Source organism: Eptatretus burgeri, chromosome 10 (assembly GCF_056783735.1).
Source record: "Eptatretus burgeri isolate ZD-2024b chromosome 10, Ebu_testis_v1, whole genome shotgun sequence".
Classification (NCBI taxonomy): Eukaryota; Metazoa; Chordata; class Myxini; order Myxiniformes; family Myxinidae; genus Eptatretus; species Eptatretus burgeri.
The window spans coordinates 39,193,933-39,219,469 of record NC_140970.1 but is presented as its reverse complement, the minus strand read 5'-3'; the positions used below and the strand labels follow the sequence as shown (position 1 = coordinate 39,219,469).

The 25,537-nt window shown below is 40.4% G+C and overlaps 1 protein-coding gene across 2 annotated transcripts; it reads right to left on the bottom strand.

Annotated features, from left to right (window-relative positions):
* Positions 1–920: 920 nt before the first annotated feature.
* Positions 921–23,527, bottom strand: LOC147018366 (transketolase-like protein 2). Of its 2 annotated transcripts, none has more exons than XM_085897946.1 (14): positions 23,309–23,527; positions 22,088–22,205; positions 17,033–17,146; positions 16,684–16,781; positions 16,339–16,530; positions 13,392–13,519; positions 8,200–8,390; positions 6,523–6,687; positions 3,072–3,228; positions 2,651–2,781; positions 2,441–2,524; positions 1,725–1,821; positions 1,438–1,557; positions 921–1,272 (listed from the first exon to the last, which is right to left on the bottom strand). In XM_085897946.1, the coding sequence occupies exons 1-14, from the start codon at positions 23,401–23,403 to the stop codon at positions 1,100–1,102; spliced, it is 1,863 nt and encodes a 620-aa protein (XP_085754072.1). In that variant the 5' UTR covers positions 23,404–23,527; the 3' UTR covers positions 921–1,099. The 2 variants fall into 2 exon arrangements, with proteins under 2 accessions (XP_085754072.1, XP_085754073.1); XM_085897947.1 differs by having other exon boundaries at positions 23,327–23,477.
* Positions 23,528–25,537: the final 2,010 nt, after the last annotated feature.

The following is a 25,537-nucleotide window of genomic DNA, read 5'->3' as shown; positions in this document are numbered from 1 at the left end:
CAGAGCAGTCAAACTTTGACCATGCTGTGGCTCTCCAGCTGGGATGGTGCCAATTCCTGAAAACTACACCGATTACGTTTTTTTTTTTTTTTTTAATACACCACTCCACCCAACCCCCTCCTTCGATTTTGGGCAATCAATGAAGAATCATACGCCTTCCCATAGTTAATCGAGAAAGTTAATAAAATACCCCACGTCATGTTATTTGAATTTTAAAAGGATTTTAGCAATCATTTAAAAACATCCAAACATTTGGTGCTGTTGAAGTTGTCCATAAGCAGTCTCAAATACCATCCCTTTGAGCCTTCAAATTGAAGTGCAGCACTACAAAACTGAAAGTATGATGGGAATTTGTGTTCCACATTCAAGTATACAATTCAGATGAAACAAAATGGGTCACTTTGACGTTGCCAGATTTCCCTCCACCCACACACGACACTTGCACCAAAAGTTTGATATAAATCCTTGAACCTGGATTCAAAACAAAATAATGCTGGCTGTCAGACGATGCATCCGATCAGGTGGAAATTTAAAAATATATTCATCAATACGAGATCATTGTGACATTTCACATTGATAGATCTTTTTATCCGTTTAAGAATGAAGGCTTTTGGGTTAAGATTAAGGCTGCTGAACTAAATAACCAATGACATCATTTCTCCCCCCCCCCCCCATTAGGAATGCTTGTTTTGACTGTCCACCAGGAAGTGGAGAAAAAAAAATAAAGTGCAATCGAGACGAATTCCAAAGGAACGGTAAAACGAGACTAGTCTTCCTATTCATATTCAAAATGTAACATTCAATGGAAATAAGTTGTTCCTTGATCAAACTGACAAGACTGAAACCAATTGCTTAACCCGTTTCACTCCATATAAGAGGTAAAAACTAGTCAGTATTCAATGACAACTCAGCACACCATCTTCATTTGATAAACCAAAGTGGAAGCAAAATTTATTTTTGCTCACAATTCAAACAAAGAGTGCAGCTCAAATGGAATGGTATACTTTGACAATTTCAAAGCCTGAATTGGATCAATTGGAAGCACAATCTCACACTTCCATCTTGGATGCCACTACAAAATTTCAATTTGTGACGGAACCTAATTTCCAAAAGCAGAACAAACTGCAGAAACAATGCTGTTGGCATCTATTCCAAAACGCTCAAGCAGTTCAGTTGGTTTGCCACTGCGAGGAACACGGGAAACGGCAAGGCGCTTGACAACGATGCCAGGTTCACTTGCCACAGCTCCACACACTGCCTCACCCAGTCCACCTGCAAACAAATCAATTGCCCAAAGGTTGAGCATGTTCTGTGTTCCCATCTGAGAACTTCACAGTGCAAGTGCCAAGCACCTTCCCACCCCTCAATCACTTATTTTTGATAATCCTTGAGGCAAAGATAAATTTGAATCATTCAAGGACAAAGCAAAATACCAACCTTCAGGGTAGTGATCTTCAACAACAAGTACTCTGCCACCAGTGGCCTTTGCATTTGCAACAATACCTTCAACATCGATTGGCTTTACAGTGAAAGGATCAAGCACTCTGATCTTCACACCTGGTGAGACAAAACATTTTGCATAACCAAGAATTAAGCTTTCCTTCACACAAGACCATTCAATAGAAAGCTAGACACAAAGAAAACACACAAGAGAAAAGGCTCAAGCTTGAAAAAGTGATCAATGCATTAAAGCACAAAAAAAGGGGGAAAAAAAAAAAGACCACCTTGTTCTGCAAGTACATCAGCAGCCTTCAATGCCTCATGCAATGTCACACCTGCTCCAATAACAGTAACTGTATCACCAGTACTCTGTCGTACAACCTGCACAGCAGAATCAGATAATTATGGTTCATGAAAGTTATTGCAGATTGTGACATTTCATTCAACAGAATTTCAACTGCACTCTGACAAATATCCAATTTGTTCATTGTGACACCAGAAAAATTGCATTTTATATTGCAACTCGTCAGCCTAACAAGCTCAAGGAAGTTGAATCCTACACGACATCACATAAATGGAACCAAGGACCCTACAATCATGGCAATAAAGCATAGGAAGCAATTCCATTCTCCTGAAAGGAAAGCAGACTGATGCAACTTAAATTCTCAAGACTTCAGCCTTACTACTGTCAGTCAGGAGAGCACAGGCATTGCTGCAAGGTGGAACAAAGTTTAAATTTTATTCTCAAGGTACCCACATTCAACAATGTTGTCAAAATAATTTAAGCAGGCAACACCTTGGATAGTGCAGACCAAACATTTAAAAGGAATACACCAAAATGAAGGAAAAAAAAAAAAAAAGTTTATAATAACTCTGGAAATGCACGACAAAAAAAAACCATCCAGCGTTTGAGTGGTTTGGCACATTCAATCAAGGATCAAATGTGACCCAAACTTCAAAAGTATAAACTATGGCCAAACTGCAATGAATGCCATCTTACCTTGGCCTTTCCAACTTCAAAGTTTTCTGCAGCATCGTATATAACAGGGGTGTCCGGGCGGCTTGTGCGAATGAAACAGATGCCCTAGCAAAAAATAAATAAATAAAAAAAACTTGCATTGTAAATTCATGACAATCGAGAACATTAATATGTATATACATTTTTCTATCCAAAACAACCAGCACACAACAGCTCGCATTCTTAAGATACCTTGGTCTGTGCTGCGAGCACAACAGCTTTCTCTGCAGAAACACCATCTGATGGATAGAAAACTGAAGCACCAGGAATAGCTCTGAACATGGCGAGGTCTTCAAGAGCCATCTGTGAGGGGCCATCTTCACCTTTGGGATGGAAGCAAACAAACACTGCATGACACTGTATAGAGTTTGGTGGACATCACATCGAAAAACAATGGATGTGGCACAACTCCATATATTCAAAAAGCAATGGAGGCAATTCAACATGTTGCTTGCACAATAGAAAACCAATATTATGGAAATATTCTTGAACAGAATTAAAAGGACACTTGCATATGAACATCCAGTCCAAAGTATTTGTAACAAGCACCACAGCTTTACAAAGCAAACACTCAAACCAAAAAACAATGCATAAAGTAAATGACTTCACCCACCAATTGAAACTCCACAATGAGATCCCACAAGGTTGATGTTGCTCTGAGATATTGCCCCCATGCGGACGTGATCATAGGCACGTGAAAAGAAAGCCGCAAATGTGCTGGCAAAAGGTATGGTACGGTCTCGACAGGCACAGCCAATGGCAACACTGACCTGAACCGGCAAGGGAAAAGAAAATGAATGCAAGATATCAAGGTAAAAATTGTACTGCAACAAATGATAGAAACAATGAGCCTTTATCTTTAATTGGCATCATTAGTAAAAACCCATTTAAAAAAAAAAGTTTAACAGTAATGTCCAAAAAAAAGGTGCTTTGAACTTCATGAAATGTCAAAGCCTCATAATTGGTCAATTGAGCAAAGGATAATCCACAACAGGAACATGTGCAACAAGATTGGCCAGCACAAGATGCAATCAAAAATTAAAATCAACCGAACCTTTTCTCTTGACTAACTGATGAGCATTTCCAGGCAATACAACAGCAGCTTTTTGTAAGGAAATTGAGCATTTGGATGATCACCACAATGGCAAAATATTCCAGTGCAGTTTGGTGTGCTGGACCACAAATTTGGCTGCTGTGTGACATTTAACCCTGCCCAACTTTAAAGCATCTTGCATCAAACTGAAAAAGGAGCAACCACCAAAAAATAAATTGTTGCTCAATAAGAAAGTGCAGAATTAAATGCAACTCACAATGAATGACAACTTGCTTCTTAAATGCCAATTTCAACAATCTCAGGTTATTGCTGGGATGGTTACAACAAACCTAAAAGGGCTTCATCCACAGGATCCATTTGACTACAATATTTTAAAAACATACCATTAAACAGCCAAATTTGAACATATACAATTCAATTGTTGAAAGACTGTTCCAGCATAGATTCCAAAAGCCTTTTTGGCACGAGGGATGTGTAGAACACCTGATTGCAAGTTTCCAAACAATTGCCTCACAATAATTGTTCAGCACATGCAACTTATGTATCATGAAGTTTAGACATGAAGCATCAAATACATTTGAAAAGCTGACTTATGTGGATACAAACACACAATTATTTAAATCCATCACAATGCTACATCAAGAAGGAAGGGAAAGTAATCAAATCATTGGACACATTAAAGCTGGGTTTTCCATTAGCCATGTTGCAAGGATCTTCAAACTGATGAGTGACCTCAGGCATTTGAGCCACTTGCTCAAGACTACTAAAGACCAGACTCGTGGACATGGAAGGAATAGGTCAAGAATGGGAACACGAGCCAGCAAAGCGAGTCACTGCTTCCATTTTCCACTGGTACGCCAGGGACCTCCATCTGGCCATCCTCCAGGCAGATGCCCCATAGAGCAAGACTGGAAGCACCAAGGTCTTGAACTCTTTCATGCTCTGGCATCGGTACCGATAAGGCCATACCCCTGATCCAGTGAATCCAGTTCTGTGACCTCAACATCCCCACCACAAATAGGTATAGACAAGATGGCAGCATCCAAGATGTCAATGAAAGTTTGGATCTTTGTTTTGACCGAGGAAACCCATAATCAGAGCAGCTCCGACTCATTCAGCACCTCAAGCGACCCCCAAAAGGATATCCAGTCTCCACAAAGAATAAACTGAAAATTCATGGTCAGAGATCTTGACATTCCCAAATGATGCACTGTAACCTCAACATCCTCCACAGAATCCAGGCCATCCAAGCACCGAGGGGGCCAGTACACATCCCTGACAAACTCCTGCAACTGGAAACAAGTCTGAGATAGAACCACCACACCTGACTGCACTCTAGAGTATACCTCAGAAATCAGAACAATCAACTTTGGTGGCACCCCACGAAGACCAAGAATCCTCCAGTGGCCATCCCAAATCACTGAATCTCAACACTTTGTGGATATAAACAAGCTGCAAGCAGCCACTACCAAATCTCATCTGCATTCGATGACAGAGCAAGGATGTGGTTAGTTGTTGGACTCTAGTGTAAAGCATAACTGCTCTGGGGACTGGTGCTCAATGAGATGGTGAACCCAATCAAGAATTATTTGAGCAAAGACCTTACCCAGCACTGAGAGAATCACCCCTTGGTAATTGTTGCAGTCCTGGCAATCACCCTTCCCAGAGAGAGAGAGAGCAAGAACCCTTTCCAGTTGGGATTATGCCCATGTTCCAGGCAGAGCACAGAACTGCATGCAATGCAAGTACAGCATTTCCACCAGCCTTGAACAGTTCAGCATGGATGCTACAGATCCCAGGAGCCTTACACCATCTTTGAACTGATTCACCAAGCCCATTTCCACAAAGGAAGGTGACAGTTGATTGGACAGTCAGCAATCAGGTTATTAATACCCCGAACATCCAACTGAATAGCTGGTGGGTCAGCCTGCTACAGTAGCTCAAAGTAAACCTGCCTAGCCCTTCACAACAGAATCTCAACACACCACCCTCCACTCAAACTGCAGTACTGAGGGAGAGGCTTGGAGGAATGCAATGCACAAATCCCTCAAAGCAGGACCAGAATAGCATGCTCCACACCTTCAGATTCCTTGATCAGCCTTGTCTGGCCTCAGCACACGAGTTTTAAACATCAGCTATGCCATTAAACCTAGCCCTGTGATGAGTTAATGGTCCCTTGGGAGACAAACTTGAGCTGACAGTTGGTCCCAATATATCCAACAGCATCAAGGATGCTTACAAGCATGTGGACAGTATGGAGGGACTGCAGTTCTGGACCATCCTCCAGCGATCATCAACAAGCACATTGTCAATATCCTTTGTTCCACCACAAGCGTTAAAATAAAGTCCAGCAATGAACCTGTGGGCACAGATACCATGAACCAGCCACCCCAAGTCTGACTTCTTGCAAAGTCAAGGAACTTGGTACTATTCTGGTTCACAGTTTGACCCATGGGGACCAACACCTCGTAACTATCCCCATCAGTGACAGTCGATAGATTGAAATCTCCTAAGACAAGGAAAGACTCCATCTTACCTGGAGCACTGATCAGACTCAGCCGAAAATGCCTCCTTCAGTGAGATCACTCACCTCAGCATTGAGACCAGAGAAATATTATCCACAGTGACAAACAGTCTCAATACGATCGTTGACCAGAGTTACCTCAATTATCAAGAGCCAGCTTATTGGACAGCCACAGCAACTATTCGGGAATGGCAACCAGTGCCCAGATCAGTGGTTGGTGTAACCACCCACCGTTATCTGGTCTCCAAACCTCAGGGCTGTGATAGCAGACAGGTGATAATCCTCTTTGGGACAGGACATTCAAGGAACCATCCGAAGGGTCATCGGTTCAATAAATATTTTGACAAGTTCCTCAACTATAATGGTTCAATGCACTCATTTGTACTTTGACATGAACCAAAACAATTTCAAGATAAATGGATCATTAAAATAACACACACAATGCTTCACATCAATGTAAAATTCTCCAAAATATTATATGTATACCATGTTCTGTTCAGCAATGAAGCACTCAATGTAGCGGTCGGGATGAGCCTTTTTGAACGTTTCAGCAAACGTAGAGTTCTTGGTATCTCCATCAAGTGAAATAACCTTTGGATTAACCTTGCCAAGTTTTGCAAGGGCAGTCCCATAAGCTTTGCGTGTAGCCACCTAATGGTGAAAATGTTGTAGGAAAGATAAGGTCAAAGGTAAGATCATCTGTTGCACCTGAGAACTATAGGACATGTCAAAATTTAACTTCAATATGCAAAATTCCATGTCAACAGTATGTTGAAGCATTAACAGAACGAGCATGTTCTCCATAGTACATTCCAACTATGTAGATAAATTTTTATTTTGGGGAAGAAAAATAAATCTAAATTTGACCAGAATAAATTGCAGAATGTCAGCATGCGATTTGACAATTGGAAAAGTCTTCGGCAACGAGCCAACATTTTGGAAACACGTCAACTCATAAATCCATTCAACATATTTTTGAATCCAATTCTTTGTCCGTCTTGATGAACACTAGTTTATAGCAAAAAGCATTTTCTGACTGTCGCCCTGCATCAGCACTGAGAGCCACACCCCATGATCTAGTGAATCCATGACTCTAAGGTCCAACCCAGATATCAATCGATCACTGTCACAGCATGGAGACATGAATATCACTGCCAAGTGAATCTCCGACCTTAACCAGGTAGACAAGACAGCAGCATCCGAGAAGTCAAAGCCTGGATCTTAGTTTGACCCAGGAAACCCATAATCCCATCCAGTGGCTCCAACTCTTCATTCAGTGCCTCAAAGGTCCCCGAAGGATATCTCGTATCTCCATGAAGATGACCGCATCATTTGCAAAAATCAAAGTCAGAGCTTGACATTCTCAAATTATGCACCACAGCCTGATCAACATCCTCCCCAAAATCCATACAAGAGCAAAATTTAATTTGCAAAGAATAGGATTTGGTTGTATTTTCTTTTTAATGAAAGTCTTGTGACGACCAGCGAGAAAAACTCATACCGAAGGTTTCAATATTCTACACCACATGCAAAGCAAATTGTGTTGGGAAGGTCAAGCACACCAGAAGTTGACAATCACAGCCAACAATATCCTGCGGTGAAATAGTCCATCTTTCTATATTCCTTTTATTCTGGAGTCCTGATCCATGCAGTGGTCCTACCTTCCATGAGGCTCAACTTCACATCTCAAAAAAAAGCTTTTCGGATTCAGGGAATGGTGTTCTATCAGGTCAACTGAAAAAAGCTACATTTTACTCAGCAACATTTGCTTTCAGTCAATGCTTTTCAAATTAAAATGCATCACCATACACTAGAGGATAAGATGGGAAAGATGGCATGACTGAGCAATGCAAGTTAGATGCAAATGTTATTACTGCTTGCATGAGCACAGGAAAGCACTCAAGCATTAAATCATAGCACTTGTCTGGGTAAATTGGCAGACTCTGCAACTCCACAATTACAGCAATCTTCAACAATCAGCCAAATTGAACAGGGAAGAAGAAAAAAAGTTAAGTCTTTGCACTTGCTTTTGAAAAAACCCCCCAAAAAAAACAGGTGGAAGAATAGCCCATCCCCAGTTTCATGGTTGCAAAAAATTCTGAAATACAAAAGTCATTCATATTCAAGCAATTGCATTAAATATTGCAGCTCAGTTCAAGTTACCTTATCTCCAACCTTGTAGGTAGGAGGATCAGGGAGGTTAAATACAGTGTCAAGCTTTGGTGAATCATCAGTGGGCTGCTTTGGAGAGAGACGACTCGCTCCCTGGATTCTGCTCTGGATCACTTGAATGACTTCTTCCACACGGTCTTTGGGGACAGGCTTTCCATGCCAATTTTCCAGATCTTCCATTCCTATTTGACAGAATGGGGAAAATATACATCAAAATGTTTATACAAGTATAGTGGGTGCTGTCGAAAAGGTGTAAGGAATAAATTATTCACATCGAAGATTAAAAAGACATTATAAATGGCATTAAATTCAATATAAAAACACTGAGAAGACCTCCAGACAATTAGCTATTCAAATAAAAACATTCCATTGCGAGGATGGAGACAGCACCAGCTCCAAGTCAATTTTAGTTCACCCCCCTACAGTTTAAAGTATGAAAAGCAATGCCAGTTGCAAATTTGCAAAGAACTTCCAAACTAAAATATTTGATGGAGATAAGCAAACCACTTATTGCATCAAGAATGAAACTTCATGGAGTAGCAAACAAAAAAAAATAATAAAATCAAAAAAAAAAAATCAAAAAAAAATCAAAAACTTGAGTGAAGCCAAAAGAAGGAAGAAGAAAAAATGCCCAACGGAACCAGGTTATGAAAGGATAGAGTCAATGTGATCCAGGAGATTCTCCTACAATGTTCCTAACCAACAGGGGATCACTTTTCTTTCAACATGGTAATGTTTCACCACGTCACCAGTTTCTGGTGGTTGGAACTTGCAGTAATTATTCATTTCAATGTGTTTGTTAGGATAGTGTTTAAAACCAGATCAAAACATTTAAAATGCAATGCCACAAGTAAATGAAGTCCAGTTGATTACTCCCTCCATGTCATCTCCCATGGTTGGTGAAGAAAAGGGTTTGTTGGTGTTGAGCCACTGTTGCTTTGAGATGACAAGCAAACTAAACAAATGAAATCCACCTCAATTGTCTTGATGCCAACAAAAGTCTGGAGCCAAATAAAAGTATTGATGTGTTGACTCATGAATAAAAAAAAGCCCGAAAGAGCTGAGATTGCAGACTTCACCAGGATGTGTTACATAATGAGACAACTGACACTTTACAACTGCTGGCAGTGATGACCGGGTACCAAGATGTTCCACTTTGATCGGACACCTGACCCACAATCATTATTCAATTGAATTCAGAATGGGATCAAAATAACAATCAAATCAAATGGAAGACCAAATAATGGTTACAGTCCTACATTGGAGGAATCAGAATAAACCCAAAGCAAAAAAGCAGATGTTCATCAGGAGGAACTTGGATAGGATTAGTATGTCAGCTGCTCCTGTACCATCACTCATCCAAGCACAGCCAAGTGAGCCTTATTTAAAACAAATAAAAATCAAAGAGAACGTACATCTATATATATATATATATATATATATATATATATATATATATATATATATATATATATATATATATATATACACATTAAATTCTGCTGCCAGTCTTGGGTTCCTCTCTGGACTAACCAGGAATTACAGGTCACCAATCGACCACGAGCACCAAGAACTTGACCATGTGACAGGTTCCTGAGTCTAGCTGTTCACCGAAGGACACGTGACCTTACTGGGGAAATCGCAACCTCAGTAAGTGCTTGCATTTAGGTTATATACCGGATCAAGTACAGCTGAGCAGAGCTGCCACGTATGTACCAACTAAGATTCCGAGGGAAAAACGTACTGGCCAAGCTAGGGTGCAGGCCATGCTAGACCAATGGAGGGAAAGAAACGAGCCGAGAATATTTATAAAACATCTAAGCAAGGAAGGTTTGGTGGTACAGCAATGGGATTTATTGCAAATGTACAGCAAAAGGCAAACAATATTTACAAAAGATAACCACTGTACAAGAAAATATTTTGGATAACTCTGCACTTAACTTTCACTAAAATGAGCAAAACACGCACGAAATGGAAACAGTTGAGTAATGACCTCTCAATACCTGGTGCAACCAGCAGATCTGCACGGCACAGAATGCTGAGGAAAGGGGAGGGAGAAATCCTGAGGGTGTCTCGGGTGTGTTTGAGAAGTGCAATGTGACGAGTGTGTGGCAGAGTGCAAGAGGAAGAATGAGGTGCAGGTCAGTTCACTGGAAAGAATAGTTGGTCAGGCTTGCCCACGTTGATTGCTCTTTTGTATCCTCAGTAGACGAGATAGATGGTAGAAAGACTAGAAAAGATCCTTTTGTAAATAGTGCAATGGTCTCGGTGATACTCTGCTACGAAATGAGCCCCAGACGAGCCAAACATCGGATCCAAAGAGGCTCCAATGAAGTAGAGTTCCCCTATTGGTCCAAAGTGGTTGTGGCCATGCCCCAAAGGCAAAAAATGGCGAATCGCCCACCGACGGGCATGCACCAGAGGTCCGACTTTTACATGGGGCCGTGATTTCTGGACCTTGTGTTGGCCTCCATTCATAGGACTTCACAGAAATCTCTTCAGGTCCTGAAACAAGCTCCAGTGCATGCTTGCACTTAAAAAAGGTTATGCTTCAAAATAACTCCACCACCTTCTCCTCAATGGCTGGGTTCAGTGTTAGAGTTTGTGGCAGCACTCCATTGTGGGGAAGAGGTGGAAGTTTAATGACATCTTGAATAATGGTCACGTTTGTAATGGAAAATCGAAGCAGAGGTTGTGGGGATTTTTAGTAGTCATGGTGAATGTGGTGTAGTTTGGTGAGCAGAATGGTGAGGCAAAATGGTGGTTGAGAATTGACGCTCAGTTTTGAAAGGAAAATTGGCACGCAAATGCATATGCAACACTCATGTGGCTCACTTGGATGCTATTGGTGTGTGCGTGCTTTGTGTGACAAGGGGGTATAGCAATAGTGGAACTGCAAGGGTTGAAGATTGAAGATGTCCAACACAACACATCTTTCCCCTTCAGACTAGACGTATTGAAATTACTGCGTTGGGATCGCTTTATATTGTGTGCCATTGACTTGAGTGCATGCAGTTTAACAGAACTGAAACGTGCTTTCTCATATTTTGTAAGATATTTTGCAATTTGGATGTTATTCAATGTAACTGAACAATTTTTATTTTTAAAAAGACTTCAAAGGTGCTTTTAGGGAAGAAAAAACGAGTGCAATTCGACTGCGCACAGTAGACGGGTATGCCTCCGCTCACCCGCACAAACTTGAGTATTGACATTTGACCCTTATCATATCTGGCCCAAAATCTAATCAGTTTATTGCCCTGTCTAACTTTACATTTGTAACAAGTTTGATGAAATTGTCCAATATTTGAGTTAGGGCGTAAACAGTAAAATTTCAGAGTTTGACCTTGATCACATCTGGATGAAAATCTAACCACTTAATTAATTGCCCTGTCATATTTTACCTTTTTACCAAGTTTGATGAAATTCTACAATTTGCTTCGAGTAATCGCGTAAACGAAAATACAGACGAACGAACAACCCGGAAACATGCATACAACAAAAAAAAAAAAAATAAAATAAAAAAAAAAAAAAAGAAGACTTGGGACATTAAATGTCATCTTCATAAATTTAAATGGGAAAATGTTACGTCACCGTTGACACATTAACATTCGAGAACTTCCTGAATCACATATTCAAAAAGTAAAAAAATTACTGGGAAACAGCCTCGAAATGTGAAAACATTAAATAATTAATCAACGAGCAATTCTGAGCTGAAATTCCATGAGAAGTTCAAGTTGATCTTACAAGTGGAAACCTGTTCATCATTAAGGCCCAAAACAGGTATAAATCTTAAGAGCAAGAACAGACTTGGCTTCCAAATATTGGTGGAAACCATTTTAATAAAATAAAAAAAATCCTGGAACACACTTTAGCTCCTTTGCTCAGTCAGGGTGGAATACACATCATTTCTGCTGAAAAGGCTCATGTAAGAAAATCTGCACTCCATATTCCTCCTCGAGAGCCCACCTGTAAAAGGGGATAAATACCTGCACCACCTCAGCAACCGCTTCCTCAAACAGACTTGTGCTAATCATGTAGATTTCCTGCCTTCACCTGTAAAGGTGGCTTGTCATCTTCTGGCACCATTGTGGAAAAAATAAGTTAACCTTTCTCCAATCAGAAAGGAAATAGAACTGTTGGATACTTTCCTGAATAATGCCACAAATTGTGCATATAAATAACAAAAATTATAAAAAACATGGTCAAGGCTCAGGGAAGAGCTATTAAACAAGTTAGGGCACAAAACAAAAGGAACAGCAAGGTGGAGGGAAAAATGTAGTCAGAACAAACAAGGGATGCAGCCAACCATGAGCAGAAAAAGGGCTACGAGTAGTGTCATCAACAAAGAAAGGATTTTCCAGACAAATCATAGATTAGGAATATTGGCCAAGAACACTGCCTTGGGGTACTACTGCCTTGACAGGGAGAGATGAAAGTGAGCCACATGTACAAAACAGGAGGAAGTTCATGAGCCAAGGGTGGAGTTGGCTTTGGAATTCATAAGCAAAGTAGAGAGCAAGGCAGGATGCCAGTTTACATCCAAATGAGAATGACGCATTTAAAGATGCAAATGGCACTTTTCCACAACCATGTTAAAAACTTCGCAGAACTTGGATGTCTATTTCACATCATGGGAATGTTTAAAATGCAAGAAAAGGAAAAAAATATTTCCAAAAAGTGAAACACTGGCACCAAAATGAGTCAAGATCCCCAAATTGATGAGACCAATTCACTACAAAGATCCCCCATGTTAAGGTGTCAAGAGCAGCAAAATAGGTCCTTCCACAGCATGACATTCTAATTAACACCAATAGAAAAAAATTAAAAAACCATAGTAATGAATCATTACAAAAGCCACCCATTGATTAAGGTGATCAATTTGACCACAGGCATAAATTCCTGAAAAATGTTACAAGTAGCACTCCAAAAAAATTTAATAAAACAAAGAATAAATTAAACATGCTTGTTTCGCTTGAGGTTCAATCATCAATTGAAATTGGGGCCAAGAGGGATCAAGAAACAGCAAGATGAGGGAACACGAAGTACAAAAGCTACAGATGAGACAAGACAGTAAAGGAGAGCTCAAAGGATAGCATGAAATGGGCAATACATCAAGGAGTGCAAAAACAAAATGAATGTTTTAAAGAGTAACAAAATGCATTATCTGGGGTACTTTGACCGACCTGGAATTCCTTTGCCTTTGAAAGTCTTGGCGATTATGGCTGTGGGTTGACCCTTAACTTGGCCAGCTTTAAAAAAGGCTTGGCACAACTCTTCCACTTCATGACCATCAACCACATAAGTGTTCCACCTGTGTATGAAATGGTGTGAGGGGGAGGGTGGATTGAGAAAAATCAAATTGCATTAAAAGGAAGATCATGCAACATTAAAAAGTGACAATTCTGGTACAAGTGCATTAAAAAGGTTCACAAAAAAAAGTTTCACCCCAAACTTCATTACCAATCAGAAGGTTAGAAGCAATATCAAGTTCGGTCAAAGCATCCTGGGAGAGACCAAGATGGCCAACCAAGTCAAGGCTATGGAACAAACATTCGTCAAAATGCAGTCGAATGCCCACAATTTAATATTACATGTTAAAAATGGCTGCAGTTAAGCAATTTACCTGGGTCCATTACAAAAACTAGCATGTGGACAATAGGCCAAACTAAAAAAATTATCCACCAGCTGGAAAGGAAAGGGGACAATGGGTGAAAATGCACAACCACAAATTCATCCACATTGAAAATAAATTAAAAAAAAAAAATTAAAAAATATTTTTAAAAGGTGGGCTTGGGGTAAAAGATTGTGGATCAGGGAGAGTGACCAGAGATACAAGTGAATGGTTTCCAGAAATCTGGAGGGAAAAAAAAAATGATAACCAAGGAAGTTGGTTCCACAGATGCAGGTGGGCACAGATAAATTAACGAGTGGAAGCAAGCAGAGTAAAATTTTCAGTGTCAGGATATTGGCAGACAGAACATGGTTTGCAGAAACTTTGGGAGCAGTGTTCCATCAAGCTGTGGACTAAAGCCTTGAATGTAGATAAAGGTTGAAATCTGCAAAGGTAGGACTTGGCACGAAGGAAGATACCTTGCCGCAAACTGCCCTCGGAGGCCAAATAAAGACAGCCGACTGCAAAACGCAAAAGTATGCGCGATTGAACTTCATGAGAATTAAATAAATGGATGGTGGGGTTGAAATTGTCTTTTCAGAGAATAAGATTTGTTAGGATTGAAAACGAAATGTTTGACCAGCTCATGATTCCATCAAGGATTGCAGAAGAAAGGCTGATGAGTGAAGGATGAGGACTGTTAAAGCAGAGGGTGGCATCAGAAAAGATTTTCCAGTCAAGGAGATAATTGTGAAAAGGACTGGGCTCAAAACATTGCTTTGGGCACTCGATGCAAAGCCTGGAGATGAGGATCACATCAAGCCAGAAGGGGAGGTCACCACTGGGCACAGTTTGGAAAGCAAGTTGGGGTGCCAAAATAGAATGTGAGACGTCAACAGAAATGGCCTTGATTGTCTGACAGAATGAAAGCATCATGTCAAGGATTGCATGACAGTCCAAAGTCAGGCATTTATGCAAGCTGATGTGTCTGGCTGAGGGATTCGTTTTTGCACCATATTCAATGATTGAAAGCAGCGATGTGGGTGGATTTCCAAGCATATGGAAGACCTTGGCAAAGAATAGGGTGAACACAGCAGAAAGGTTGTGCAAGAGAAGCAGAGGTGGTTTTTCAACCAAGTGTGCAGAATCAGTCAAGGGTTGTAAAAAAAATTACACCTCAAGTGCAAAAGCCCAGGAATGTCAGGTAAAGGGAGCTACTGGTTGGGGACAAGATTGGAAGCAAAGAATTTGGCCTCCTCACAAGCAGAGTCTGCTGTGGTGCCATTTGAAGAGGGAAGGGATGGAGGGGTGAGCATTCTCTCAGCAGGCCAAACAAGGCACCACCAGTTTGAGGAGGAAGTTTGAAAATTCAGTTGAGGTTAGCTCGACAGTCTCTCAAGCAGGCACTTTTTGCAGCCTTTGGTCAGATTTGCTTCCTATAAAGAGAAGGTAAGTGGTTTCAAGACTGGCTCTCATACATGGGAAGGGTATGACTGACGATATGGGATCAAGCCATGAGAGCACGTTTGTAGAAGTCAGTATCGGGGCATCAGTTTATACGAGACCAGCTCTGAAGTGAGATTGCAGGTTGAAGTAACTGCTTCGTCTACACAAATGAACTGCCAGACTGAAAATAGCAGGAGAGCAATGTTGACTTGAGCAAATCAGATGAACAAAGCAGTGCAATTTTAGTTTTTCTTTGGACAAAACATCTGGGTGGCATTAATTCTACAAATCTTGGAAATGAAAAAGCAGAGATAGAGAAAATAAAATACAAACAAAGAAATGACTTAAACCTGCACTTTAAAATTTTTTCAAAAGAAGAAGAAAAAAAAAAAATAAAAAAAAGTGAAGTCAGCCTTGAATTATCCTCAAATAGAGAACAAGTTGTTTTGAAGTTTAATACAAATTATGCCATCTGGAAGGGACAAAGCAAGTTCCTCAAATTGGCTTGATAAATATCCTGAAGCAACTTCAAAAAGAAAGCCATTTCAGTGGCATTGTAAAACCCATCATAAACAACTTGGAAAAATATTTAATTTATTTTACATAGAAATCAACATGCCCATACTGTGGTTGGATAGCTTCAATTTATAGCAGGAAAGTACTGTGTTCAAATCAAAATCCTGAAAAGCAAGTCTGACATGGTACAACCCATTCATTTCAAATGCAATCCAGGACACCCTTCCTAAGAGTGCTGCTTCATCAGGAATGGAACAAAGCCGATACAGCCATACCAGCACACTGGTACTCAGTTCGGGTTAGCATAAGAGGTCCTCAGAAATAAACAAAACCATCTGATTAGATGAAAACCTGCAAATCGGTCAAGGACATGAACTGCACCACCTGCACAAGTTGATCTGAGTCCGATCAACTTCGCCAAACAAATCAGAAAAAGTACATCAATGACCACGAGAGCTTAAAGAATTTGTACATTTGCACCTGTTATACAAATCAAATATCTTAAAAGGTGTTACAAAGTATAAACAATATTATAAATGAGTATGAAAACAAAATACCCAAAGCTTTCACAGCGGGCCCGATAAATGTCCGTGCTGTGGCGGAGTGGTGCAGGCTCGCTCTGCCCAAGCCGGTTCACATCGAAGATAGCAACAAGATTGTCCAGGCGATAATGCGAGGCAAATGCCATGGCCTCCCAGACTGAGCCTTCAGAGGATTCACCATCACCAATCAGGCAGTAAACACGATAGCTGAAGATGAGCAAGCAAGACTTCAGAATTCACTTTTCGATCCAGCAAAGAAAAATAAAAGATTAAAAAAATTAATTTATCAATATAGAGAGTTTAAAACAATTAAACGAGAAAGAAAAATAGCAATTTCCACCAAACCATTCCATTGCTAACCTTGCTTTATCAAAGTGCTTCCCTGTGTATGCCATGCCACAAGCAGCTCCCAGGCCCTGCCCAAGGGAACCTGTCGCCACATCTACAAATGATAATTTCTGCAAGAACATATTCACACAAATATCACTTTTATAACAAACGTTTTCATGCCTGTGCATTGTCCACACAAGCATAGGAGAAATAGTAAAATAAATATTGAGAAAAACAAGTGTTCACTCTGCGACATCAATCCCTGCAGAATGGAGTACGAAGACAATGCAAATGGAACCGCTTTATTGAACAAGCAATTTACCCCTCATGTCCAACTTCAAGGAATTGGCAGAATTAAAATGCTCCAACATGTACTCACAGGTGTTGGGTGTCCTTCCAAGTCAGAATCAATTTTTCTTAGCATCTTCAGATCAGCTTCCTTGATGTATCCAGCCTCAGCCCAAGCAGCATAAAGGATTGGAGCTGCATGCCCCTGGGACAGGTGGAAGATAGCAGCAAATGTTAATTCTGGTTCTAAATATTTGAAATGGCAAGCTTTTCATACTTGTGCTGCAGCAACTCGATTCAATGAATTTTGGAAAAAAAAAAAAAAAATGAAGCAATTCTTAGCAAACTTGAATAACTCAGAAAGCAAGACAGACTGATTGAATGACATACTAGCACAGAGAGTTTAATGACCTCAGATTTATCTATAATCAAAATGGTTTAATTGGCATGAATCAGGGCTATTGGTCACATTAAACTGGCTTCCCTTTGGCTAGTGGGCAGAGGCCTGGAGTCGGTGAGGTTTGTGTTTTTTAATGCAAGGATGGGATTGCACCATCTGCTTCCAGCAATGGAGGCAGGCAGGCAGTTATTCAGATGGGAGAAGTAAGGAACAGAGTTGATGTAGTCACCTGCAATTTGAAAGGTTAACCTGGAAGAACATGTGCATCAGAGTTACTGCAGAGGGTTACAGCACCGGCAAGAGAACAGCTTGGTTTAGAAATTAATTTCACAGTACTTTTGAAGCAACAGGGTGAGACATTGGAGGATTGAATAACTCGTTCCACCCGATCACCCAATAATGAATAGATCAGCTGTTGCCTGCCCATTATGGGGTGGGGTTAATGTATGACTGTCATCTGCAGAGAGGAAGAGGGTTTTTATTTTTATTTTTCCCAAAGCAACAGATGTGATTTATGTGGATGAGCAACAGGACGATCAGACAATGATAGCAACACATCTAGAGGAAGTCATGAATTTAATAAAAGCAGCCTTATAATCCGACAGCTTGGTAAGCAAAGTAGGATGCCACACCGTTGAATGCCCAAGACATTCCAAGAAGAAGAAAAAAAAAAAGAAAAAAAAAAGTCGACATCTTGAGATTTCAGACCTTCAACTACAAGAGGTTATGGCATCGAGAAACCAAAACAAACTGATGTCTATTTTAAAGGAAAGATTTGACATCAAAAGCAATACATAGTTTTACCTTCTCTATAAAAAAACTGAAAGGTGCCTTCGATGACAGCCAGCGATCCAGAAACATCAGCGGAGAGATTAAAGATGGGCTGAGTAGCATAATAAAATGCTTCCAAAGCCTATGTAGGCCCCAAAATGGGGTGAGATGAGGGTTCCATATATAGCAATACAAGGGCTGCACAACACAAGGATGGCAGAATATAGGGTAGAACTTTGGATGCCACAAGAGCATTGGATACACCTATGGATAGACACCAAAAAAAAAAAAAAAACCACTTTCAAATTTAAGAGTGGGATGACAAATAACAAATTTCACAAACTGAGCTCCTTCCTGATTGACAATTTTATTCAGTTCTTGCAGAGCAATCCAGCATTGCCGAGACTCCAATTCCCTCCCCCAAAGGAATTTTGCATGGCGTATATTAGCGTGCACTTGATTAATGTTTAAGTAGTAAAAATACCTGCAATTTCCCCGGTGGCCACCCGACTATTATAGAGTACCCACCCTCTGGGTGGGTCAGGTTTGCATATTACTTACTGAAAAATGTATGGTTTGTGTTTTGCAAGAAGACTAGTTTGTGGTGTGCACTTAAGTTCGAGAGCTCTGTTCCTCATTGCACAACCCACTGGTGGCCTAAAGTGTGGCCACCAATACATAAATGTGGAAACCCCACCATAATTACTATCAATTGAATGTTCAAATAAAGCACAAGAGTCGCACAACTACATCAATTGATAGCAATATACAAGCAATTATGTTGGCAGCCCCATAAACCACAATGAAGAGTACATCAAGCCAGAGCATAATAGCAGCCATAACAGAGTCCTGCAAGTGATGACAGCTATTACACTGGGGTCACTGGGTCGACCATCTGGGGTGAGGACGAAATCTAGTCGATGGTGGGTACGAGGGTACAAGGAGGCAAAGATGGGTTGGATACAGCAGTTGTAAGCAAGCCAAGTCGAGACATTGCTTCATTTTAAAGTCTGCAGTGATGCCATTCGAGTCGAGGTTGGGGAAGCCGATCCAATCCAATCACCTGACTAAAAACAAAACTTTGAGGAACGAGACTGGTCAGTCAAATTTGTCAAAACGCAAATACTTTCAAAAAAAAATTTGAGCAAAACTTTTCCTTAACCTTTCCAATCAAGCATCAGAATTCAAACACCAAGGCTCTTCACAATTAAAAAAAAAAAATAAATAAAAATTACCTTGAAGAGCAAAGTTATAACTAGGTCATGGAAATTACAAGTTTTTGCACTGTTTAGAAACAGTCATTGCAATATCGATAACTTAGTGAGATTTATTGCAGCCCTCTTGCTTAGATAATCCTGTCAAAATGCAGCAAAAAAAATAATCAAAACGAGACATGCAAAGCAACATTTGAAAGCATACCAAGAGATTAGCAGGTTTGTAGTGCCAACAACCATTTATAATTCCCTAAGCCCATTGGCAAGGCACACCAAAGCTCAGGTTTCACACTACAGGAAACCCATATGTTTGCATCATGCAAAATAGGCACTTCTGCTCAATCATGGTGCTCATTGCAAATTGGTACAACATTTTGACCTTCAAAGCCTCATCCATAGAGAAAATAAACTAGACAGATTATAAAACACCAGTACAAGCAGACGAGGGGGGATTAAAAAAAATAATAATAATAATAATTTGGACCACTGGACTTGCAGCTTAATGTTACAACCCAAATTTGGTAGCATTCTAACTGGTGGGTCAGAAGATTTTTGAAGAAATTTACCAAGTCAGCTATTTTGACACAGTCATGTGGCCAGAGCAAGCCTTGCAATTCCTGTTACAACCAAACCAGTCGAGAGGTTTGGGTGGAGAAATCAAACTGGGGGATAGACCACAAAGATGTAACCCAATCTGGAATTTGAATTCCAGATAAGGTGGAAAGGAAAAATGAGTCACAAAGGCAGAACAATGTAATTTGTCCAGGAATTCCCACATTGCACAACTTGCTGGGTAAAGCCACAACATGCAATTTGCTTCGAGTTTTAAGCCAAAATTAGCACTTGGATTATATTAAAAAAAAAAAAAAAAGAAGTGCCTATTACGTGTCAGCAAATTTAAAACCAGCACAATATAATTGGTGATTACTGTACAGTCATGAATGTGCTTAGACTTGTTTCTACATTATGCTGTGACAATCATACCAGTCATGTTTGCAAGTATGTGCATCTGCATGCAATATTATACTGTTTTACGAGTGAGCATGTGCTTTGTATGGGCATGAGCATGCAAGAGGTCTGCAGTTTGAACCATGGCCACATCATACAAGAGAAAAATAGAAATTAAAAATGAGTACCAAATTCTTGCTTGATACTCCATGTTGTGGATAAAAGATAGGGGTTCATGCAAACACATTCAAGACAAGCAGTAGTGAACGACTGCTCAGTCAAAAAGTAATGGTACACGCTGTCTACTTGATAGACGTTGAGCATGCACAAATCACAAACGGAGCACAGGCGAAGAGCCCAATGACCTCCGCCTGCATTGAAGTTTGTCATGAAGGAACTTGCGAGAAAGTTGCAGGTGAAGGATAATGAACACATTGCCCACAACCCAAGAGATGGACATCAGGTCACCATAGTTCATTTAAAAAAAAAAAAAAAAATTTAAAATGACTGGGTTTTGGGAAACCAAGACAGTGGGTGGGGTTGGAAATAAAATAAAAAAAACAAAACCAGGAAACGTACAACATAGAAAATCTAAACAAGTGAATCGGGAAACTAAAATTGAATCAAGTAGATCACAAGACAGCAACAATTCATGCAAAACTAGAAGGCCACATACATCCACCATGTAATGCCTGATCCACGAGAACATATTGGGCCAAATAAATTTTTGAAATATGCTGTACACCACTATAGTGTCTTTGGCCCCATCTCAATGATGAAGAACCGCTTTAAAATTATTATTCTCATATCCAGATCTTCACCAAAAAAAAAAAAGAAATCAAATCAATTTGTCCTTGCGACACACCCAACATGTCCACCAACTTTCATCTGAATCAGTTTACAACTTGAGATATCATGATTATATATATATTATATATATATATATATATATATATATATATATATATATATATATACATATACATATACATATATATATACACACACACACATCATTATTTTAGCCCCATCTCAATGGTGAAGAATAATTTTTAAATTTTTAGTCTGATCCGGATCTTCACCAAAATCGAATCAGTTTGTCCTTATCACATCCAACCTGTCCACAAGCTTAAGATATCCTTTACATAGACAGAAGGGATGAAAACCTCCTTCACCTTCATTGGCAGAGGTAACAAAGACTGACAGCACAAATGTTATTAATTCCCATCACTCGAGGGTATTGCATTTCGGCTCGTCCGTCCACAAAATGTGCCAATAGAGGCCACAACACCTAGCAGTAATATGTTATTTTTGAGCCAAATACCTCTATAAAAGCATGTACAATATCTATCTCATAAATCATGAAATCTCCATGTGTGTGTTATTCACGTTTCTCAACCGTTCATCCGATCTACTTCAAACTTTGTGGCTGTATTGCTGGGCACACGAGGAAGTGCAGTGTCCAAAAAATAAAAAAACCAATTATAATAATCAAAAATTTTTAGCTCTAAACTATTTTGAAAATCTTAACGCTCACATTTGAATACCATAGTTATCAATTTTATTCCAAAAGTTTTCTTCTTTTTTTTTCTGCTGTAATGATGGATGTGAACGTTTTGAACAGGCACAGCACCAGTAATTAGAATGCAAGCAAGTCTATAAACCACACAACACGTGAGGGTATTGCAATCTTCGATTACTCTGCTTAGTTCAACATTGCATACTAGTTTAAACTGCACAGTAGAAAGGGAAAGGCACATTTGAAGTCAAGGAATAGCAATCACCCAATATGAACAAGTCACAACCAGGGTACCTTTGACAACACAAATCTGTCATTGTTGGGGTTTCCAGGGTCAGCAGCGTTGTACTTCATCGCATCGAAGAAGATCACGGCCATGATCTCTGCAGCACTGCAGCATGATGTTGGATGACTGAACAGCAAGAGAAAAACGTTTAGTGGGAATGTGGAAGGAAGACTTGCAAAACATCTACCGTTAAATTAATGGGAGGTCATAAGAGTCAACATAATTAAATTAATTAACCTTCATTTAAAATTTTTTTTTTTTTTTAAGTTACCCTCAACATGTTAACATAGGGTTAGATGCATTCCTGTCATATGCAAGGATGTCGGCTCATGGAACCAATTTTGAGTGGCAATATGGGAAGGTAAAAGGACGACAAAAATCTACAATAGATAAGCAAGCATCAATAAAAGCCAAAGTACTGATCTGCAGATTGCAGACCTTCACTACAGATAACATTCCATCAATAAGTCTCTTGTAACCGATAACGCTTCAACGACCTAACTTCTCAAACTTTGGCAAGTCAGCCAGAGAACAGTCCTACCCACTCGTCTTTGACAAACTCGATGGACAGGACTGGTGGTGAGCTTCAGGAATTTGAGTAGTGACCAACACTCCACAAAAGACTACAGGATCTTGAACGACCAAAGACCTCACCCAAGTGTTGGCAGGTCACCATCGTACCTGCCAACAATTGGTTGCATGCTAAACACCAGGACGAGTGCTGGCTGGGTCGGGAGGGGAGGGGCAAGTCACTTGTACCTGTGGGATGTACCCACACCAGGTAAACCATCATCGGTGGCACAAGCACTAGTGAAGTCAGTTTATAAAACTCGAGAAAATGATTGCAGATGGAACCAAGGTAAACTCACTCAACCTTAAATAATTAATTAATAAATGGTCAAAACCTGCAGATTCATCGATTTACCCATTAACCCTTGGTAAAGGTACAACAGAGCTCATTGAAAGGGAATTCAAACAAAGTTAAAAATTTCATCCATTTTTAACTGTTAAAACATTCTTCATTTAAAAAAAACCACTAACCACTACTCAAGGCACGCATGAACAAATCAAGGTAAATACGCACAAACAGACATCAACGGAACGAAAGGACAAAAGACACATGGGCGCCAACGAACAGTTCAGGTGGGAAAACTTCCCACGTAGATTAATGGATTAAAACGAACAATATAATCGGCATAACGAGGAACGAAACATCATGATATCACAACCCAGAATTGGAGGCACACGTTGCAACAATGGATCCGATGCGTAGGCGATTGGCGACGTCGCGCAGAGCCTGCAGCCGGTTACCGACACCTTCCATCTTCGCTGATTTCGTGATCAATGGCTCTTAATTTCCTGACTGCTCCTTATATGGTCAACGGTGAGACGTCGTGCTTACGTCACGCATACGTAACCACGTAAACTGGTACAGTATTTTTTTTTATTTCAGGAAAAACCGTTTCCTTTTAATCGGCGTAATTTTGTATTTAAATTATCCGTAGCAACGTTACATTATCAAGACTCAGGCGTGATGAGTAAAAAAAATAAAAGCTTTGTGACAAAAGGATGAAGAACCGCCTTCCCTCACAAATATTCGCAATAACACACAAAAAGGCCACGCGCCTCACCACGCCCCTCGCCACGCCCCTCGCCACGCCCCTCGCCACGCCCCTCGCCACGCCCCTGGCGACAGAGACAGCGGGGACGAGGATAAACTCTGCGGGGGAAAAAAAAGAAAAAAAGAAAAAAAAGAAACGAATTATTGTTCTCGACCTGGATCATCGTTTGTAACACATTGATTGTTCTTTGTATAATATTGAATTAACATCGGGTGGGGTCGACTAAGCCTGCCGTCCTTTCGAGGTCTGCCATTGAATTAACACCGGGTGGGGTCGACTCAGCCTGCCGTCCTTTCGGGGTCGGCCGTTGAATTAACACCGAGTGAGGTCGACTCAGCTTGCCGTCCTTTCGAGGTCGGACGTTGAATTAACACCGAGTGAGGTCGACTCAGCCTGCCGTCCTTTCGAGGTCGGACGTTGAATTAACACCGAGTGAGGTCGACTCAGCCTGCCGTCCTTTCGAGGTCGGCAAAATGAGTAGCAGTGTACTCGTAATACAGGGCACAGCATCAGCGCCCCCAGAAAATGATGCAACCAGCAGCCACAGGTTGCACAGCCTGTGCCACTGATGCAGTGTCTCTGTTACCAGTAAGCTGGTTCTCTTTCTGCTCACCTCGGAAGGATGACCGGCTGAGTCGATTCACCTGGTGTTATTTCAACGGGAGAAAAAACAGGGGCTGAAACTCAAGACCCTGAGATCTTAAGCCAGCCACCTTAACCGTTATGCTTCATCGGCAGTGTGATGACTGACGCGGGACATGTTGGCCAACATGTGGATTGAAGTGCAGTATCACTTGGATGTGCTACATTCGACTAAAGGTGCACATGTTCAGGTGTGCTGAAGAACACAAGAAACTTCATGAGTTATGTGACACAAGGCAAAACAAGCTCGAATGAGCTAAGATCCTCGTCCTCTTAATGATGACGTCATAAAAACGAATATGACGTCATTGTGATGTATCAGGTTTGCGATAAATTATCTGCGCTAATGCCCGGCTTGATTCCCGCAAACAGAATTCAAACAGCTTGCCTAGTTTTGGAGATAATGGTATGGGCGATTTCCATTAGTGGCGATATTATGACGTCAACTTTTTTTTTCTAGGAAAAATTTCCAAAATCGGAGATGGTTACTGTCTGCGCGTGGGCTTTCTGCATATATATGGCAAGTTTCACGAAGATCCGATGAAAACTCTGGGTTGTGAAACAAAAAGTGTCAACAAATAGGAATGACGTCATAAAAATTGATATGACGTCATAGTGATGTATCATATGTGCGGTAATTCATCTCTGCTAATGCCCTGTTCGATTCCCGTAAACAATTCAGAAAGCTTGCCTAGTTTCGGAGATAATTTTTTTAGGCGATTTCCATTAGCAGAGATATTTTGACGTCATAACTTTTTTTCTAGGAGGAATTTTCAAAATCGGAGATGGTTACTGTCTGCGCAGGGTATTTTTACATATATACGCCAAGTTTCAGGAAGTTTCGATGAAAACTGTAGGCTGTGAAACAAAAAAGTCCACACGAACAACAACGTGAGTAAGACTTCGAGATCCTCCACGAGGATCTAAAAACCTCACCAATGTATCTCATTTGGTTTGGTTGTAATGGAATGTTAAAAACCTCACCAATGTATCTCATTTGGTTTGGTTGTAATGGAATGTTAAAAACCTCACCAATGTATCTCATTTGGTTTGGTTGTAATGGAATGTTAAAAACCTCACCAATGTATCTCATTTGGTTTGGTTGTAATGGAATGTTAAAAACCTCACCAATGTATCTCATTTGGTTTGGTTGTAATGGAATGTTAAAAACCTCACCAATGTATCTCATTTGGT

Excerpts from the sequence above, each read along its gene's own strand:
- LOC147018366 (XM_085897946.1), bottom strand. The coding sequence starts at position 23,403 with ATGGAAGGTGTCGGTAACCGGCTGCAGGCTCTGCGCGACGTCGCCAAT. Across the intron at positions 3,229-6,522 it reads TCATTGCTGAACAGAACATG|GTCAGTGTTGCCATTGGCTG; the intron begins GTATACATATAA and ends TTGCCGGTTCAG. Across the intron at positions 1,558-1,724 it reads TGATGTACTTGCAGAACAAG|GTGTGAAGATCAGAGTGCTT; the intron begins GTGGTCTTTTTT and ends TTGTCTCACCAG.